Source organism: Procambarus clarkii, chromosome 8 (genome assembly GCF_040958095.1).
Source record: "Procambarus clarkii isolate CNS0578487 chromosome 8, FALCON_Pclarkii_2.0, whole genome shotgun sequence".
Lineage (NCBI taxonomy): Eukaryota > Metazoa > Arthropoda > Malacostraca > Decapoda > Cambaridae > Procambarus > Procambarus clarkii.
The window spans coordinates 2,171,950-2,185,839 of NC_091157.1; the positions used below are offsets into that span (position 1 = coordinate 2,171,950).

Genomic DNA, 13,890 nt, shown 5'->3' on the forward strand with positions numbered 1-13,890 from the left:
TATATTTACGTTAATTTATATACTTCAATAGCAATTTGTATGATGTTAAGTGGACTGTATTTCTGCAATAATCTCATAATCTCACAAATCGATCCTCTACACATTAGGGGGGTTTATATTAAATTTATATATATGCAGCCAATTAAACTACAGTATTAGACTACATACATTGAAGAGGTTCCTTATTTTATTTGTACAGCAGGCCTTAGTCCACCAGGTATAACCAGGATGTAGACATCACATTTTCCTCCTGTGAGGTAGCTTCCATCACCCTGGTAACTGATGCACAAAGCTTGCTTCCTCGTCTTGACCTGTCAAAAGGGCGCTAGCTATGAAGCCAGAATCCTAATATATGACAGCTATATCAGAGAAAACACTGTACATGGAACCATATAGACCTGGGCTTAATTACCTTTAGTATGAGGCGATCTCATGCTCTAACCAACTCACCCTATCTAATGATAGATAAATGGGTTTCGGTAGAACACTTAACTTGTATTTGTTGACAGCGTGTTGATGATGGTACACCTTTGGTAGGAGCCGAATTGCTCCCATGCCTCTGGTCTCAGTATAATAATGGCTGACCACTCCCTCCTCCCTGACCCCTGGCTTACATTGTCCAGATTTCAGAAAGTGATAGAAGGGTCACATTTACTCTATTTTAATATTGATAATTAAGTTAATTTATATGAGATGTTTTTATGATGGTAAAGTCCAAAGACTAATGTATTTAAGAATAATTCCCACCATAATAGGTGGTGAATTTATAATAGTATGTGGTAATGATATCCCGTTTTCTATAGACGGAAATTCCACTACAATTTACATTTTCTATGGGTGACTTGTTTATACAACACAGCAATATTAACTGTCTGTATGATATTATTATTAAATGGTGTCAGATTTTCCAACATCATCTCCTCATAATTTCCCTTTCTGTATGCCAGCCTTTTGTTCCCTAGTTCTTTTTTGGGGGAGATAATTCCTAGCTCTATCAGGTACTCAATGTTCAATACAGTATGATCACTCATTCCCAAGGGTGCTTCCATCTTGACTTCCTTTATATTCCACTCATTTAGGGTAAATATCAAATCAAGCATTGCTGATTCATCTTCTCCTATGTGTGTGTGTGTGTATTAAACTAGATGAGTTTGGTATTGTCATTTAATCTTTACAAGGATTCGCTGTAGCCTTCAGTAAATATCTATAATATTTTAACCAACCCCAATGTTTCAGCATTCCTATCATGCTGTTTAACAAAATATATTAGAGGACGTTCTTAAAGGATTCACGCTTTCAATTTGCAATATAATCTTCTCTTACTCCACTTATTGTGCAGGATATCCCGCACAAAACTTAAACTTCTCACACCTTGCAACACTGAACTTGTGTGAGATTTCTATCTCTTACCTTGTGATTTGTATAATTTGATTTAATAAATTTGCACAGTGTAGCATGATGCTGTCACGTTGCCTTCTTTCTGAAGCAATATACAATCTGATGAATTCTACTCTGCTTTCTTTATAATATAATATTTCTCTTTTTGGCATCATGGATAATAGTTGGAGATGTGGCAAATTTTAATCCCATTTACAGTATTCAAAATTATTGGCTCAACTAAAACTGGCAAGTAGAATAGAGGACAACAACATAGAATATATGACAAAAATATTATTATCTTTTGTTTGATTTATCAAATTAAGAAGTAAACTTAACATTTCCTTTATTGTAACAATAACAAATCATTTGTCAAGTTACCTATGGATCAGTGAATGAGCGTACTGGCCGCTCCTATTTCAAGCCAAGAACATTTAGAAGTATTAATTATGAAATATTAGGTATAAAATAAATGTTGATATTTGAGTGAAGTCTTTCGAGTGCAACACACATCCCGACTTAACACAAGAAAGTTCGTCGGAGTTATCATCGCATTGATGGACGTTATCACATTGCCACGTCATGGGTAGGCATCTAGAACCATTCAAGCACCTGAATTCATCCTCAGCGCATGCACCTAAGGAGAGAAACAAAATTATTGATACACACGCTTTACCCAGCAATGCGTTGTTGTGGTTCAACAACGCATGCACGTTGCTGAGCCACATCAATCCTTCCCTGTCCGTCAGTCCTCCCCACCATTCCTCCCTCCCCCATCCCCTCGTCCTCCTAACCATTTCCCATTCCCCCGTCCCCCTCGTCCTCCCAACCATTCACCCCTCCCATGTTTCCTTTTCCTCCCCACCATCCTCCACTCCCCTGTCCCCTCGTTCTTCCCACCATTCCCCTCGTCCCCTCCACAATTCCCCACTCCTCCGTCCCCTCGTCCTCCTCAAAATTCCCCCATCCCCGTTCCCTCGTCCTCCTCACCATCCCCCAATCCCCCATCCCCCACTCTGCTATCCCTTTGTCCTCCTCACCATTCCCCCCTCTCCTGTCCCCTCGTACTCCCCACCATCCCCCACCCCTCTCTACCCTTGTTCTCCCTACCATTGTCCTGTCATCCTCCCCACCATCCCCTAATACTGTCCTCCCCACCATTCTTCACTCCCTCGACCTATGCGTTCCCAAATGATTTGATGTTCCCATCAGAAAAATGACAACAGCAAATGATCTGATGTTCCCATCACTGAAAAATAAGAACAGTTAAAAAAATCGAAATGAAAAAAAAAATAAACAAAAACTATACTCACGAAATTAACAGTATGGTAAACAACACAGCTCAGTTCCAATGCAGAGTCACACAAAATAATTAAAACAAAATTAAATAAATCAAAATCTATGAAAATTCAATTTATCAATGCCATCAGAAACATTAAAATGGAATCGTAACATATTTAGAATAGCATGTGTTGCTTTTACGTGCAAAAGATGGCATTGTTTTTCCCTCAAAAAATTGTTTTTACCTGTCACAGGTGTGGTATATATATACATAGGTATATAAAAACATGCACGTATTTGAATGCAACGTTGTGTCAAAATTCGAAAGCAATCGATAAAGATGTTTCAGAGATTTCCCACACATGAAATTTCACATGAATAACACATTAAAGAAATATGTTTTTACCTGTCACAGAATGACATCTATATAGTTGGTATATCAAAACACACTGATATGTGAATGGAACGTTGTGTAAAAATTTCAAAGCAATCGGTGAAGATCTTTCGGAGATTAGCAATTTTGAACAAACGAACATTTACATTTTTATTCATATAGATTCTATTTTACACTATAAAACCTACTTGCAGCCTTTGCAACCTACTTGCAGCCATTTCATCAACATGTTGATGAAATTAATACCCAATTAAATACCACCTCACCCCATCCACCTCACTCAAATGTAGATATAAACAAATCGGAGATATGTAAGTTCTATTCAGTTGTGTATGTGTAAAGTCTTTGAAAATGTAATAAGTTTTACGAAACGCGCTCAAGTGTCGCGTCAGACTAGAAATAAAAATGAATTTTGGAGAATTGATTTTTGAATTACCTCCAACAGTGAAAAGAAATGTACGAAAGATTGAGAAAATTCGTGTTAGAATTATTAATCTTACTTTTTTGGTCATATTTAATAACATATGTCTACAGGAAAGACTGCTACTAAAATATACTAATTTACTTAGACAGTGAACATGTAGAACATACATACAAGAATAATAATATGACTCCAACACTCTATGCTATTATAGTCAGGTTGTATTTAATCCCATCAGGGCTCTATCAGCTGCTTATATCAAGTGGTAGCCCAACTCCTGGCTCGCTACTTATGCTACCAACCTCACCTAGTGGGTTAAATCTTGTAATATAATATGGCACTATCAGGCCTAGAATATATATAAATATACACAAGGAATCCAGCCTAAGGCTGCAACAACATAAACATCAATATATATATTCCTTGAATCAAACGTCCAATCGCTCACCTTCCACTGCATCATGCATGCTAATTGTCACAGACCTTGGCGCCATCTACAATCCTGGCCCTGAACTACAGCAGTTAACCCTCCAGTTAAATGGAGTTTCCCATCTTTTAGTCTGCTCGGCTGAATGGTGACGAGTAACCAGAGGCAGGCTAGGGAAGTGAGTGAAGCCGGGACAGTGGAAGACGAAGGTTGACCTGAAGGTGCTAGCCAGTTGGGCTGGACGAGCATTGTGGACTTTACTCCTGGAAGGACTAGGCAAGTGGGCTGGTCGAGCACTGTGGACTTTACTCCTGGAAGGTACTAGCCAAGTGGGATGGTCGAGCGCTGTGGACTTTACTCCTGGAAGGACTAGCCATTTGGGCTGGTCGAACGCTGTGAACTTTACTCCTGGAAAGGCTGGCCAAGTGGGCAGGTCGAGCACTGTGGTTGAGCACTATAGATTTCACTCATGGAGGTGCTAGCCAGTAAGATTAGATGAACGCTTCGGTTGAGCGCTGTAGATACATTTCTGGAAGGTAACAGCCAGTGGGGCTGGTCAGGCGTTGCCGACTTTGTTGCTTGAGCGTATCAATGGTTGCGCAATGAAGACCTCATCAGAGGCACCTTGTGGTCATCTGTGAAGCAGGCTAGCAATGCCAATCCGGTTGACATTGCATAGACTTGTAAATATTATAATGGTGATGGGAAAATAATAATGTTATTTCACTTTTACCTTTAAACATTACACTATATTCCCACCAAGATTAGGTTTCTCTGAACTTGAGTAGGATCATAGAGATTATGAAGAACCTGGTTACGAAGGGTTCGTAACACTAATGACACTTAAAGACTACCAACCCTCTATCAGTGGACATTAAGAACCTCCTCTCTACATCTAGAGGTCCACTACCATGAATGCCTCCAGTTTCCTACACAATTATCTACCATGCTCTTCTACAGCTCTTCCAGGCTGCTGCACCATGAAGTTTTCCCTGAACAGCAATGATGCTTCACTACTGGTATCACAGAAGCCCGTGTAACTCCACTCCACTGCTTCTCCTCTCACAGCTTGAGGTCTAATTCCTCACTATGGGATTGCTCTTCTACAGAGCTCAGTATTTCTTGGAGTTCCATCTACAGACTCCTCCTCTGACCTCGAAGTTGTCTCAGCAACTCCTTCCCCAGACAAACCTGCAACCCATTGACACGCCATAAATATCTTCCTCTACATACATATAACTAAAATAAACTGCACAATAAATGTCTCCACTCGACATCCCTATGATTCCCACCTGCCATAAGGAGACTCCCCCATGCCTGGGGGAGTCCATTCTCCACCCTCCCGTGGTGGCCACCTGAGACTGTCTGCCAGTGGCTGCCACCAGGCCCAGTCAGTTACCTCCAAGCTTTCGGCGGGAGAGGATGTGCTGCTCCTCTCCTCAGCTGGTTCCCTCATCTCTATTCTCTTATTTAGGCTTTCTGCCTTAATAAAATATGCCTAATATATCAATAGACATTTGCTACGGTCGCTGGGCACACGACCACCACAGGCAATCACTGTAAACTGGTTTAAAATGGCTTACCACAGAATTTGGTCCGCTCGTGGCGTTCACTGACTGAGCGGTCACCACCAGAGCGCTCTGAGCTGCCCACAAAACTGCTTTAAAGACTGTTCCACACTCTCCCTGCAGTCCATGATTTGAGCGGACACGTTCACAAACTTATTCCACAAGCGAGACGTCTGTCCACTTCCTTCTTCTTGAATGTATATCACTCAGGGGTTCTTTTTCACCAGGGGCTCAAACGGAGCACAACCCCCCCTCACGATTTCTGCAGCTCAAGTAAGGTCAAACCCCTCTGAAGCGATCCTCACACAAATTCTCCACATCTCATGTCAAGTCATTTATGCATATTCTTATTCATTGCCCATACTTTTAATCTAGTCGTCAAATTTAATCAAGTGTTTAATATATGTGTTTCCAGGTCGATATTTCTTTGACCTCTTAGTTAGGTCAGGCCTGGCAGAATAACTCTCAGGGGGAGACTCGTTTTTCAGCTACCTGGGATCATAACACCTGACATAACCACCTAGGCGTATGAGCGGTTGTACTACTGTATATTCTCGGGATCCTCTACTTATCATGAACCCTGACAAGTTTAATTTCACCTGTGTGATTGGTTTTAATTTAAGTGCCTCTGCCGGTTTCCGAGTAATGAAAGTTTTTTGGGTCCCTAGTCGAATAGGCCACGAATGGTGGTCTTGGTCCCTTTTTTCTTGACTTGGAATTGGGCAGTGAACAATATTTCATTTACTTGAGATGCTGGTTATTGTATGATGTAAACTTCTCACACCTTGCAACACTGAACTTGTGTGAGATTTCTATCTCTTATCTTGTGATTTGTATAATTTGATTTCATACATTTGCACAGTGCAGCATGATGCTGTCCCCTTCAAAACCTATTGTATGTGTTCAGTGGGGTCTTACAGCTTTTAGTATTATGTGTTTGAGACACCTGGTACATTGCGTAACTGTTTGAGTCATCTGACTCGGATGTCTCTACTAGGATAATTTATACATTTATATAAAGAATGTTTTTGATGGCAAAACAAACACAACCCCCAGCCTACAGCATGCTTAAGGTTCACCGGTTTAGGGGAAACATTGTTTGCAGGTTATGAAGGCTTTGTTGTTTGTATGTATTTATTAGTTTATTTTTTGTGAGTTCTTGTTGTACTCTTGGGAGTATTTATACTACTCTTAGGTCTCACTGATAAATCAGTGTTTGACCTGTTAGTATTACATTGATTATTAATACCCTTATTACCTAACGACTGGGCCACTTTAGGAGTTTCAGTTAAGGAGTTTAATGTGGGTACAATTTCTGTTGATTCAGGGGTGGCATTAAGTGCCTATGCAGGCGATGAGTTACAATAACGTGGCTGAAGTATGTTGACCAATCCACACACTAGAAAATGAAGAGACGACGGCTTTCCGATCCGTCCTGGACCATTCTTAAGTCGATTAAGTGCCTAGTTTGCTTGTTTATTATTTACTATAATACGCAAACCTGTTAACATATCTTGCATTGTCAGGACGGTATTATTCTGATATGAATATAATTCATTTAGCACTTCGCTAGACAATTTTCTTTGGATGACAATTTTAGTCATCCACTCAGCAGCGGGTTGATCCATTTCAATGCTGAAAGATTTTAACAGTGACTCGAGTTTTAAAATAAATGTTTGCAAGGAGTCAACTGATTGATTGAGACTGGTTGAGATAAGTCCAATAGTTGATGTACGAGATTTATGATACCTTTCTCATTCTCAGCACTTTCTCTAGAGAGCTGGATAGCTTGATTGATGCTAACACATTCGGCATTACCTCTGGAGATGCCTGACAGCTGAGTGGACAGTGCTTCGGATTCGTAGTCCTGAGGTTCCGGTTTCGATCCCCAGTGAAGGCGGATACAAATGGGCAAAAAGTTTCTTTCACTCTGATGCCCGTATTACCAAGCAGTAAATAGGTACCTGGGAGTTACACAGCTGCTACGGGCTGCTTCCTGTGGATGTGTATAAAAAAGGAGGCGTCGTCTAGGACCGGGCCGCAGGGACGTCAAGCCCCGAAATCACTTTAAGATAACCTTAGAATAGGAGACTGATTTGAGTGATTAAGACTATCACTAACTTGGTTTAAGGCTTCTTGCCTAGCCTCAGTTTCAATTTCAGCTGCAGCTTTTAATACAACTTCAGCTTTCAGTTCAGCTTCAGCTTTAATTTCAGCTTCAACTGCATCTTCATCCCCTGTTTCAGGTTCTCTTATTTCTCCAGATTCTTCTGGGAAGCTTGTCAATTCAGTAGCCTCATGGATCGAATTCTCAGAATCCATGGAATATATGGATATAATATCTGAAAACGGTTAAGATCCTGTTAATGAGTCATTGGGTGAAATTGTATTAGAGGAGACTGTAGAAAATGAATGTTTAACTTTAATTATTGATCCTTTGTAAGGGTCAGACTTGATTAGAGGAATATCCTCATCTTGAGGTAGCTCATTTATTTCATCTGATGAAATAAATGTTGCTTGCTGTAGTATGGGTATACTGTAAGGATGTTCTAATCCAACAGGAACATTTTCTGTTGCAAGCATCTTATTATAGTAATTTAATCTGGCCTGAATTTTGCCTTCATAGTTAACTACTTCAGATATGACTAGATCTATTTCGTCTAGGTCAGTATTACTGACATGGGGTGCACCTATGTACAACACAATATATTCTTGTACCTGTTTGAATTTCTAGTTAGCTATTGTTGCTGAGAATTAGCTATTGTTGCTGAGAATTCCAACGATATGAGATCAACCCAGCCGTCACATTTGTCGATCAGCCTTGTCAAGTGACTTTGAAGGCATTTCAAAATTCTTCCAGTTTTTTCTGGTGTAGCCATGTTGGCTATGGGTTGAAGCCTTATAGGGCTTATATAGCTAATTATAGACAGCTATGATACTTGCTCATATATGTGGAGCAGGTACGGTTAATAATATTCTAATATTTGATTTCTTGGTTAGGCTGATTGTAATTTACCTCATATAGAGGTTAGCTTACCTACCTAATGGTAAATAGCTATGATTTGAGTGATTCTTTAATGCCACTACAGTTGTACGTGCAGTTAGCTCTTCTTTATCACCATCAGTTGGTATAGTGACACCTAGTAACACTCAAAGATGTACAGTAACTATGTAATAAAATATAAGTACACAATTGTGTGAAGTAATAAATTCACCCTACTTAAGGTTTGCACAACATTAAATAGTAATTAACAGCATTTTCTAACCCAGTACTAGTTAGAAATCCACTGAACTGCGCAAAGTTCAGTCTCCGTCAGTCTCCGTGGTGTAGTGGTAAGACACTCGCCTGGCGTTCCGCGAGCGCTATGTCATGGGTTCGTATCCTAGCCGGGGAGGATTTACTGGGCGCAATTCCTTAACTGTAGCCTCTGTTTAACGCAACAGTAAAATGTGTACTTGGATGAAAAAACGATTCTTCGCGGCAGGGGATCGTATTCCAGGGACCTGCCCGAAACGCTACGCGTACTAGTGGCTGTACAAGAATGTAACAACTCTTGTATATATCTCAAAAAAAATAAAAAAAAAGTGCCTGCAGGTCATCGATGGGGGGGGGGGAGGTTTGCACAACGCGCCTCCGGGTATTTTTAGTTTCAGCGTATGATTCAACACTCCCGAGGCTACATGGAGTTCACATCAGCTTCCTCAAGACTCTTGTAAACAGGCTCCATTTAAAAAAAATCATCAGCAACATTCCCGTGTGTGCGGGCCTCAGTACTGAGTGAGCAACCAACACTGGCGCACGTAGCATTAGCTCACAGCACGGCTGTTAAACTTGTGGCCACAGCATCGCCTAATAATGTCAAATATATATATAACTGGTATTATTTAGTCATGATAGTATTACAGAAGAGCCTGAGTGTGATAATGACCGTGTACAATGTTCATATATCAGTGAATCAATGCTGTTCACGATGTTCACAGCGCTAGCCTCAGCACCACAGCATTATTTCGTCCATCTAGGAATTTTCAAACGACTTCATATGTTACTTTACAAAATAAACTTGTGGACGTTTATACATTTACAGGATTTAGTGACCAGGATTGTGATAATAGCAAATTGTGGTGATAAGTAGCGCAGTGCGTAGTATTGTGGGAGGAGGAAGTTTGGTGAGGGAGGGAGGGAGGGAATCTAGATAGCGACACTGTGTGTAGCAGCGACTCTTGTTTTGCTCACCATACAAGCTTAGTGGTTTGTGTTACGGCCCTCTCGGGTCGCAACCAGGTTCTTGCTCTGATGTTGTTAGAGGAAGGGTATCCGGCCCCAAGCCAGTAGTGGCTTTCAAGGGATGTGATCCGTAACGCAAGTAAATTAAAGGGGAAGGGAAATAAAGGCAAAAACTTAATAATATAATTAACACCGTCACCATAAATAATATAAAGATTATCACAAGGGGGAGGAATAAACACTATAATGTACAACGTTGTCTTCTTCTGAAGACTCTGGACGTTCACGGTGCTCACGATGCTAAGCTCTTGGTCCACTTGTGGCCTCACTACGAATCCTTCGATCCTCTCGAGTCTACCCTGGCCACAGGCCAGCCAAATCACAGTTCCACTGGGGGCACCGTCGTGGAGGCCATCAACCACAAGTCCAGCCGGTAGCTGGCAGGTTCCAATCAGCAGCACTGGTTATGCAACTCCACGACCGATACTAAGGTAGCGAACCCTAGTCAGGAGCCTCGTGTGATCCCACAGACCACTCTCCTCGCCACAACACCCCAGTGGTTAAGCGTCTCCACCAGTCAGTCCCGGGTACGACAATCCCTCAACTGCCACGTCACAGGCAGGGTAACACCACAGTGTTCATCCGGGGGGCAACTCACAGCTGTTGCAGCAAACACTTGGAGACAAGACGACTGCCTAGGGTAGACTGATCCAACTTCCATTACAGCAGTCCCAGGTCGACTCTGTAATCAGACACGTCATCAGTAAGAGGGACACTCTAGGGCACCTCACTTACAGGCTTAGACACAAACGCCCGACGTATCCACTCCATAGATGGCGTTGCTGTCTAAGTTCCACCTCACCAGAGGTCAGCAGCGGCTGTGTTATGAGCCGATCAGGACGGGAAACTAGCCCTTGTGGCCAGTATATCTCGTCCTCACCAGGTGGCGTCGTCCATTTGGAGGGGGTTTCGGGAGCTGACCCACAGATGGCGCGGTCGTCACTGCTCCGTGCTCGGACGCTGGGCTCAGGACCGTAACACATCCCCACCAAAAAGAATTTGGTTTGGGGTTCTATAAAAAGAAACACAAACCAAATTAGTAAGGGGACACAACTCCAAATGGACTCACGTACACTAAGAACTGGAATGGCGAGGCTGTCTTGTCCACAGAACTGTACTACTGGGGAACTCTGGCACAAAGGAAACTTTAAGATGGAAGACGATGACCTGCCTGATGTAATCTTCCACACTTCCACTGCGATGTCAAACAGGGGCTTAATCTCACGTGTCCCGAGTAAGGATTGGTGTAGACACGATCTGGGGCGACTCGACACTTCCCTGTGTTGTGGCACCGATGATGGCTGGTCACAGACGGCATTTCTGGTACCGGTCCGGTAGTCCTTCAGGGAGACGGGAACCTGGAATACAGGGGTCTGATTATTTAGAGTAACAGCGATAGTTAAATCAGTACTCACAGCATACTCCTCTACTAGGTCCACACCTAATCCCAACAGGGCTGCTCGTACATCGAGGATGGCATTCGCTCTGCCACCGTCAGGTCGACCAACGTTCCGTATAACGCTGCATTTAGGCTCAGCAATCACGCGGGGGGTGTCAACCTGTCGGAAACAGTCACTCATATTATCATCTCTCGTACCTCCTGTATCTACCATCACCTTCCAGGTCCCTTCTTCAACTGCAACACTCACTGTGCACGTCTCCAATCCCTGGGACCTCTTCTCGATGTTCAAGGGAGCCATCATCTGTCGGGTCGTCCACTGGTCCTTACCGAGAACACACACGAGAACAAAACAAAACCCCGCTAAGAAACATATGGCCAACCGTGGGATAAGCTTCCTGAGCCTGTAATGTCCATAGCCAGCTACGTCCAATAGCCTGGTTTAGACCAAAGAGGGCGCTAAAACTTTCGTACATACCTCACATACCTCCGACGTCTGGGGAATCTTTGGCCGGTTCAATAAACGCTGTACCTTGCTATACCGCAAGTACACATCTGCCTTCGCTCCAGACTCCTTGGTATCCGTGGGTACTTGCACATGAGGCCTCTCTTCTCGCTCAGTTGCCTCTGCCATCATAACCTCATGTTCCTTGTCGAGAGAATCAGGAGACTCTGCTAGAATATTGTAGACTCTGTTGTCAATCTGTAGGTGAGAGGAAGGATTAAACATATTATCTATTTCCAGGTCTGTCTGTACCTGGACATTACCACTGTCTGTTGTTACCGCAGACCTTGCTGTTCCAGCTGACTCGTCCGCGACCTTGGGAAGATTGGTGCTCCAATCTGTCACCAAGTCGTTGGCTAGTATCACGTCGATCCCAGCTATAGGCAGGGTATCGACTACTGCCAACGCACATGTGCCGCTGAAGTAAGGCGAGTCGAGATGTATTGGCACTAAGGGGGCGATGTACTGCGTCCTAGGAAACTCAACCAGGACAACCTTTTGTCTCCCAACCACACTCACTCCCTCGGGTAACGAGTTTTTCACGATCAGGGACTGGGCTGCTCCACTATCTCTGAGCACTACAACTGATCTACCAGTATGATCACTCCTTACATACCCGCTTGAAGTGTGAGGGGAAAACAATCTGGGTTCTTCCTGTGTAGTCGTAGACTGGCTTCCTGCTGGTAGTGTTACACAGCTCATCAACATCACCTCCCTACGTGCGCTGCTACCTCTTCTGCCTCGGCACATAGCAGCTACATGCCCTTTCTGCCCACAAGTCCAGCACACCATATTCCTCCTCGGACTCCGGTGTTTCGGACTGCTAGGACTCGTCCTTCGAGGGCTACTTGGGGGCGTCTTCACAGTGCTTTGTGGGACGGGTCTCTCCTCTTCCTGCTGAGGTTTGTCAAACCGGCGTGGGTAATTCCTCGGGACGTACTTAGCAGAAGGCCTATGCGTTAAGATGTACTCTTCAGCCATGGTGGATGCCGCACTCAAGGTCTCCACCTGCTGCTCCTCTAAGTACGTATTCAGGTCTCCAGACAAACAATCCTTGAAGTCCTCTAACAGTATGAGCTGCTCGAGGTCTTCTTTGGTCTCCACCTTCCGAGAGGTACACCATTCCTGGAAAAGTCGCTCCTTGATGGTGGCGAATTCGGTGAAAGCGTGCTCTGAGGTCTTTTTCAGGTTCCTGAACTTCTGCCTGTAAGCCTCAGGTACCAATTGGTACGCCATGAGCACTACCTCCTTCACCTTGTCATAATCGCCGGAGTCATCAAGGGACAACGTGGAGTAGGCGATTTGGGCCTTCCCAGTCAAGACTGACTGTGTCATGATGGCCCAATTCTCCTTTGGCCACTGCAAAGAGGCTGCGACTTTCTCGAAGGCCGCGAAGAACTTTGAGACTTCCTTCTCATTGAACTTCGGGACCATTTTGATGTTCCTCACCGGATCGAAAAGATTTGTGTCCGTCGTTTGCCTCCGACCACCGCCTAACCGTAATACTTCTAGCTCATGTTGTCTCTCTCTTTCCTCTCTGTCCCGTCGTTCTTGCCTGTCTCGTTCTTTTTCTCGTTCTTCTCTTTCTCGTTCTCGTTTCTCTTCTCTTTCTCGCTGTTCTCTTTCTCTTTCTCGTTCTTCTCTTTCTCGTTCTCGTTTCTCTTCTCTTTCTCTTTGTCGTTCTTCTCTTTCTCTTTCTCGTTCTTCTCTTTCTCTTTCTCGTTCTAATTCTAAACGCCTCATCTCTAATTCTTTATCTAGTCTCTCTCTTTCCATTTCTAATTTCTTCCATTCTATCTCGCGATTTATTTCCAAGGCACGCATTTTGACTGTTAGCAAGCTAATATTCAGCTCACCTGCATCGCTGTCAATGTCGCTGCCTTTATCTTCCTTTTCAGTGGAAGCTATTTCCTCACCTTCTTTTGTACCTAGTGCCTCATCTTCCTGGTTTTCTTCGGCCTTCAAATGCCGGTGAACCTTGGACAAGATCTCCACACGGGAATCACTGGCACGGATCTTGATCTCCAGGTAGGCACTCACCAGTACGAGTTCCTGTTTGCCCAGATATTTTAATCTGGCAAGACAGTCCTCCCTGTTCAGAAAAGCCTGAACATCTTCCAGATCGTCTATGGTCGATTTTTCCGCCATTGTCACTTGGTACACTAGCACTTAACACACCGCTTCACTTTAGCACTTAACGCCCTGAGCACTGTTCTACGTCAATATTGCACTT

General features: G+C 43.4%; 1 protein-coding gene across 1 annotated transcript in view; it reads right to left on the reverse strand.

Annotated features, from left to right (window-relative positions):
• Window positions 1-715: 715 nt before the first annotated feature.
• The window catches only part of LOC123752889 (uncharacterized), a 170,414-nt gene continuing 157,239 nt past the window's right edge, over window positions 716-13,890 (reverse strand). Inside the window, exon 3 of the mRNA XM_069320878.1 lies at window positions 716-2,014. Coding sequence (XP_069176979.1) covers window positions 1,821-2,014 — 194 coding nt within the window. The 3' untranslated portion in view covers window positions 716-1,820. The remainder of the gene's footprint in view (window positions 2,015-13,890) is intronic.